At 45.6% G+C, this 6979-nt stretch overlaps 1 protein-coding gene across 1 annotated transcript; it reads left to right on the forward strand.

Annotated features, from left to right (window-relative positions):
• The first annotated feature begins 1191 nt into the window (after positions 1–1191).
• Positions 1192–3848, forward strand: Atp5if1 (ATP synthase inhibitory factor subunit 1). Its single transcript, XM_013126991.3, has 3 exons — positions 1192–1353; positions 1445–1536; positions 3584–3848. The coding sequence occupies exons 1-3, from the start codon at positions 1261–1263 to the stop codon at positions 3723–3725; spliced, it is 327 nt and encodes a 108-aa protein (XP_012982445.1). The 5' UTR covers positions 1192–1260; the 3' UTR covers positions 3726–3848.
• The last annotated feature ends 3131 nt before the right edge of the window (positions 3849–6979 follow it).

Raw genomic sequence — 6979 nt, forward strand, 5'->3', positions numbered from 1 at the left:
TTGTGAAGCTGGGAACATGCCTGCCAACACTTGGGAGGGAGGCAAGAAGATCAGGAATTTCAGCTATCTTCCTAGGGAGTTTTAAGCCCTAATGAGCTACACTAGATCTCATGGGGGAGCGAAGGACAAAGAGAAAAAGGGAAGGAAGATATCATGAACATGAATGTACTAGTGTGTTTAGAGTCTCTTATTTAATGTTTAAAATGACACTTATGTATTTATGGGGGCACAGTGCCACAGTGTACATGTGGAGGTCAAAGAACAACTTTCAAGAGTCAGTTATCTCTTTCCACCAGAGGCCCAGGAACAGAACTCAGTTAGCATGGTTAGCAGCATGCACTAGTGTGTGTGTGTGTGTGTGTGTGTGTGTGTGTGTGTGTGTGTGTGTGTGTTTTAAAATTGGGTCTTATGAAGCTCTGGCTGGCCCAAAATTCCCTGTGCAGAACAGGCTGGGTGAAACATGCCTGCTCTTCCTTCCTGAGTGTGCCCCAAGAGTTCTGGAATTACATAGGCTTGTGCCTCGATGTTCTTTTCTATTCATTGCACCAAGAGTTGTTATCTGCTTCGTTCAACGACATATTAATACATTTCACAAATTCTAATTCACTACCTCTAAGGCTCTGATGGCTTTATAAAGAAAACTGAAGAGAGAACTGAGAGACAGAATGACTAAGAAGGTCAAAAAAGGTTTCTCTGAGAAAGTGAAATTTAAGGTAAGAGAAGAGAATGAAGTGGCAATATAAGGAAAAAACAAGAACACCTCCTAAGAGATGGACACGATTTCGTATGTACAAATAGAGGTAGGTATGTTGGAGGTCAATATCCCCTGCAGTCGGTATTCAAGGTGTAACTACCACAAACCTTGTATTTCGCCGATTTATTGATGTCTGTAGGGATTTCCATCATTTACATTTTAATAAAACCACATTAGGACCGAAATTGTACGATGGAAGTGGACAACATGGTTTATTCTAATGAGATCAAAAGCAAAGATTTCATCTTCTCACACTGCTCTGAAACCTCCATCGGCAGGATGCACCAGAATCCAAGTTATTAGCGGTTGGCTAAGCGTAAACCCGCTTCCCCCCCTTGACGTTCCCAGCGGACTGCTAGAATCCCCGCCTCTTTCATTCCTGATTCGCTGTTCCCGTGATAGTCCCGCCTCTCCATCGTTCAGATTGGCGGCTTAGCCGCCCTCGCTGTTAGCGCGCTAGCAGAGAAGCTGCTACGCCCGCGACGCGATCGCAGCTGCGCAGGACAATGGCAGGCTCGGCGCTGGCGATTCGGGCTCGGCTCGGAGTCTGGGGTGTGAGGGTCCTACAAACTCGAGGCTTCGGCTCGGGCTCGGGCTCGGTAGGTGGCGGCACGACCCACCGCCCATCCCGGGGTGCGGGTCCTGTCTTCCTTGTTGTGCCCTTTGCTAAGTCAGCGTCTCTCTCTGCAGTCGGAGAGCATAGACACCAGCGCTGGCTCCATCCGAGAAGCCGGTGGGGCCTTCGGAAAGAGAGAGAAGGCTGAAGAGGATCGGTACTTCCGGTGAGGCTCACCAGGTCCTAAACCCAACCCCCATCTTCCTCCCTGTCCTTTCTACGCCCTCTGTCGCCCCACCCATCCTTACCTGGTCCCTTGGGGCACCCATCCTCTGGCAGAATTCCCAGGTCGATGAAGCCATTGTGTCTCAACATGGTTGAAACATTTAACTTCAGCACCACACTAGTGGCTCCCCACCAGCCATAAACCGGTCTACAGGACTCAGCCCAAGGCTGGTCTCCTAATATATAAGTTGCTATCTTCTCCCTCCTTGCCCCTGGTGGTGCGAGACCCTCAGGCGCTTTGAGCATTGTTTACATCCTGCCGGCCAGAACAAGCAGACCTTCTGAGTCTGTCTCTCTCGACTGTCACTTATTTTTTTCCCTCCTCGACCGTCCCCCCTTATAGATTTTTTTTCCCGACTGGTTAGAAATAGGGAGTGGGCTAAATCTATCTGCAACTTTCCCCAACCCTGAGTTATCTTTAACTAACTTCTGTCCATGCTGGAGAGCAGCCAAAACTAATCTTGCTTCCGTTTCTCCTTTGGTCTCTTAAGGATTGCCCTAGGCCTATAGGGGTTGTCGTTCAGTTATGAACTAAGAGCTTAAACATGCAGATGGCCCGGGTTCAAGTCTCAGTACCAAAAAAAAAAAAAAAACAATTGTCAAGATGGCAATTCTCCTGCCTCAGCCTTCTAAATGTTGGGATTAGGGGCATACCACCACTCCTGGCTTGGAATCTCTGTCCTTAGGTGTCGGGGGAAGCCGGAGTTACATGCAGTTGTGAGCTGCTAAAAGGGGTGCCGAACTGAGGTCCTCTGCAAGAGCAGTGTGCAGGGGCTGGAGAGACGACTCGGGCTAAGAGCACTGACTGCTTTTCCAGAGGAACCAGGCTCTATTGCCAGTGCCCACGTGGTGTCTAACAGCTTCCATAGCTCCAGTTCCATGGCATCCCACACCCTCTTCTGGCCTACATGGACAGTGCATGCGTGTGGTATATAAACATACATGCAGATTCCAGGTATAGTGCATACCTTTAATCCCAACACTCTGAAACTCTGAAAGCAGAGGGAAGAAAAGCTCTCTGATTTCGAGACCAGCCTGGTCTACAAGAGCTACTTCCAGAACAGCCTCCAAAGCCACAGAGAAACCTTGTCTCGAAAAACAAAAAAGTGTGTGTGTGTGTGTATACATGCATGCATGCTTGTCCCAAGTGTGTGGGGACCCTCGTAGATACCTTGGAGTTGTGAACTGCCTGAAATTGGTGCTAGGAATTGAATTTAGCTTCTTCTGGAAGAGAACTTAACCTCAGAGCCATCTCTACAGCTCTTACATGAGTGTATTGCCTGCATATATGTATGTATACCACATGAGTACCCGGTAACTGTGGGAGCCAGATGCCTTGAAACATCAGTTACATATGAGTGTAAGTGCTAGAAATGGAACCTGAGTTCTCTGCAAGAGCAACAAGTGCTCTTAATCATTGAGCCATATTTGAAGTCCCAACTCAGTAAGCTTAAATTAGGAACTTATCCGAAGACAACAGTTGGATCCCCTAGAACTAGAATTACAGATGGTTGTAGGCCACCATGTAAGTGCTGGGAACTGAACCTGGGTCCTTTGCAAGAACAGCAAATGCTCTTTGCCACTGAGCCATGTCTCCAGCCCCTGGTTTGGGACTTCCAAGGCAGTCTCACTCTGTAGTTCAAGTGTACTGGAATTTGGGCGGGCCTCAAGCTTGCAGCAATCCATCCTGTCTCAGCCCTCAAGGTTCTGGGGTTACCCAGTGAGCCATTAACCCTGCCTGCCTTAAGTATCACAGGTTATGATTGGAGATCTCCTTGGGAGTCAGTGAAATGACTCAGGGTAAAAGTGCTTTGTAACCAAGACTATGAACCTGCTGCCAGGGACTGCCTTGGTAGAAGGAAAGAACCGATTTCCACAAGCTCCACCCCCCACCCACCTGTACACACAAATAAATGTAATGAAAGTGAAGTAAAGATCTCTTTGGGTGGAGGATTGACATTAAACCCTCAGCCGCTGTCTCCATATAGAGAGAAGACTAAAGAACAACTGGCTATCCTGAAGAAACACCATGAAGATGAGATCCAGCACCACGAGCAGGAGATAGAGCGTCTGCAGAAACAAATTGAGCGGCATAAGAAGAAGATAAACAACCTGAAAAGTCATCACTAAATGCATTCAGTCACCCACAGAATGATATGTATCGTTCCCCACTTCTATAGAAATGTACTTCTTCCTGAGTGATTAATATTTGGGCTGTGTGCTACTAACAGACAATAAATTATCACCAGTAAATCATGTCTGTTGCATCTGCTGTCTGGAGGGTGGTCGTGGGACAGACACTATTCCTCCATTCAAATGAAGTAGGCAGGACTTCCCTAAGTAGAGTAACCAGGGGAGATGACACAGACCCCAATCTAATCAGAAGTGTGCAGTTTTGGACTGTAACCCCCAATACGGTGCGTAAAGCTAAGGAGCAGCTTGAGCAGAGGAAAGCCTGTCTCCAAGGACCAGAAATAGTAGTACTGTATTATGTGAAGGACTTTCATGAGACTAGCTATTGCTCTAATTTTGCAGGTTGAGACAAGTAGAATTAGAAATCATATATGAGCTGGGTGGTGGTGGTGCATGCCTTTTAATCCCAGCATTTGGGAGGCAGAAGCAGGCAGATTCCCCAAGTTTAAGGCCAGCCTGACTACAAAGCAAGTTCCAGGATACCCAGGATTACTCAAAGAAATCCTGGGGGGTGAGGGGCTGGGGTGGGAATACACAGTCGAGACTGCAATAGCCTGTGTCTCAAAAAAGGGAAAATAAAAAATAGAAAAAAATACACAGGTTGAATTTTAATGCAGTAGTAAAGTACATGCTTAGACATGCATGAGGGCCTGGGTATGATCCCAACACTAGCGATTAGAAAGGTTGCCATTGCCAGGAATAATTCAGTATTAACTATAATCAGTATAGAGATTTGGGTCCAGATTGTTATAATTTTTATTTTGACTTGCCCAACAGGGAGCCGCGTGATTGTGTGTGTATGTGTACAGCTTTATGAAAATATGACTCAGCATTTTTATTACAGCATACTGAAATAAAAGATGTTATTTGTTTTTTTGTTTTTTTTCTGTAAGTCTCACTATTATAGCTCCAGCTGGTCTGGAACTCCCTATGTAGACCAGGCTGCCCTCAAATTCAGAGATTCACCTGCCTCTGTCTCAGAGTGCTGGAATTAAGGTCATGTACCACCACAAATATTAAATAAAAACAAAATACTGTTCAAATCCTAAAATAGTTGAGATGTAAAATCCTAAACACAAACAGCACAGTTGTAAGAGTCACATGGACTCCCAACACCACACCACCCCCTCCATTGAGGCCTGTTCGGAAAATCCTACAAGCCAGTGGCATCAATGTCACTTGGAAACTCATCAGAATCAAATTCTCAGATCGGGAACAAAACTTGTTTAAACTGTAAAGATGATGGATATTCAATTTCTTGTTTGCTATTTTTTTTTTCTAAATTTTTTTTTTAATGTAACTGAGAATGATCTTGAACTCTTGATTCCTGCCTTACCATCTTGGTTTTGTGACAGTGCTGGAAATTTATCTCCAGTATTTCATTCAAGGAATCTTGTCAAGCTACAGCCCGAGCCCTTGGGAGTTTCATGTGTCATGTGTGTTTGTACATGGATGGGGTTTGGTTGGGTTTTGGTTTTTTTGAGACAGGGTTTCTCTGTATAACAGTCCTGGTTGTCCTAAAACTTGCTTTGTAGACCAGGCTGACTTTGAATTTACTGAGGTCTGCCTGCCTCTGCTTTCCAAGTACTGGGATTAAAGGCATGCGCCACCACCACCCAACTTGCATTGTTTTTTAAATGTTGTGTGTATGGAATGTTTTGCCTGAATGTATGTCTGTTTACCACTTGCATGCCTGGTGTCCAAAGGGGTCAGAAAAGTTTATCAGATACCCTGGAACTGAAGTTACAGACAGTTGTGAGTCACCATGTGGTGCTGGGAATTGAACCCAGGCCCTCAGGAAGAAAAACCAATGCCCTTCAAACCACTGAACTGTGTCTCCTGCCCCTGTTTTGTTTGTTGGGTCTTTGGGCAGTGGTGGCACAGGCCTTTAATCCCAGTACTCAGGAGGCAGAAGCAGGTAGATCTCTTGAGTTTGAGGCCAGCCTGGTATACAGAATGAGCCAGAACAGCCAAGGCTACACAGAGAAACCCTGTCTTGAAAAAAAAGAAGAAAGAAAGGACATTTAGTCCTGGCTGACCCAGAACTCATTGTGTAAACTAGGCTGGCCTTAGCCCGAACTCACAAAGATCCCGAACTCACAAAGATCAGCCTGCTTCCCAAGAGCTAGAATTAAAGGCCTGTGCCACCAGACCTGTATTGTTTGTTTGGAAATGAGGTCTCACTATGTAGCCCTGGCAGACCTGACACTTACTATGTAGACCAGGTTGTCCCAAACATGAGGATTTAATATTTGCCTGCCCCTGTTTCCTAGGCGGTAAGAATAATGGTGTGTGCCACTATGCTAGCCCACTTTTAGCTTTTGAGTACAAGGTCTTTGTAGCTCAGACTAGTCCAGAATTCACTATTGTAGCCCAGGCTAGCCTTAAACCTAAGCCTTCCAAGTGCTGAGATGACAGGTCTAAGCTTTTATGTTTGGCTTTGGTTCTTACGTTAAGGCAGGGTCTCCGTATGTAGCCCAGGCTGTCCTGAAATCTGCTTTGTAATCTATGTAATCCAAGCTAGCCTGTACCCCACTGTGTTCTGCCCCAGCCTCCTTAGTACTGAGACTATAGCACAGGCCACCACCTTTGGATCATGATATTCCACAAAACATATTGTGAGATACATTACATTGGTTATTTCATTATGTATAGCCATGTTTACAGGTCACAAGCATCAGAACTGACTGGCTTCGGGGAAGAAACTGCTTTATTAGAACAGGGATCACTGTTTCACAGAAACTCAAACGTGAACAAACCAGACTGAACAGGCAGAGGCCAGAGCAGCCCTGAGCTGCAGGAGCAGATCAATTTAAGCAGCCTCCAGATTACCTGTCAGTCATTGGGGCACTCTCGTGTTTGGGGGTTTGTTCTGGTTTAACAAACTAGTGCTTTGTTTTATTAGAATTTCTCTTAAATTACTTATGTGTCTGTGTGTACATGTTACAACTTGTGTGTGGAGATCAGAGGGCAACTTGGAAGAACTGGTTCATTCCTACCTTGTGGGTCCTAGGGATTGAACTCCAATTGTCAGATTTGGCAGCAAGTACCTTTACTCACTGAGACATGTCACAGACTCTGTGTGTGTGTGTGTGTGTGTGTGTGTGTGTGTGTGTGTGTGTGTGTGTGTGTGTGTCTATGTGTCTGTGTGTCTGTGTGTCTGTGTTTTAAACAGTTATTTTAATGGGGAA

The sequence above is a fragment of the Mesocricetus auratus genome, unplaced genomic scaffold (genome assembly GCF_017639785.1).
Source record: "Mesocricetus auratus isolate SY011 unplaced genomic scaffold, BCM_Maur_2.0 Super-Scaffold_100014, whole genome shotgun sequence".
NCBI classification, from domain to species: domain Eukaryota; kingdom Metazoa; phylum Chordata; class Mammalia; order Rodentia; family Cricetidae; genus Mesocricetus; species Mesocricetus auratus.

Excerpts from the sequence above, each read along its gene's own strand:
- Atp5if1 (XM_013126991.3), top strand. The coding sequence starts at position 1,261 with ATGGCAGGCTCGGCGCTGGCGATTCGGGCTCGGCTCGGAGTCTGGGGT. Across the intron at positions 1,354-1,444 it reads TCGGCTCGGGCTCGGGCTCG|TCGGAGAGCATAGACACCAG; the intron begins GTAGGTGGCGGC and ends CTCTCTCTGCAG. Across the intron at positions 1,537-3,583 it reads GAAGAGGATCGGTACTTCCG|AGAGAAGACTAAAGAACAAC; the intron begins GTGAGGCTCACC and ends GTCTCCATATAG.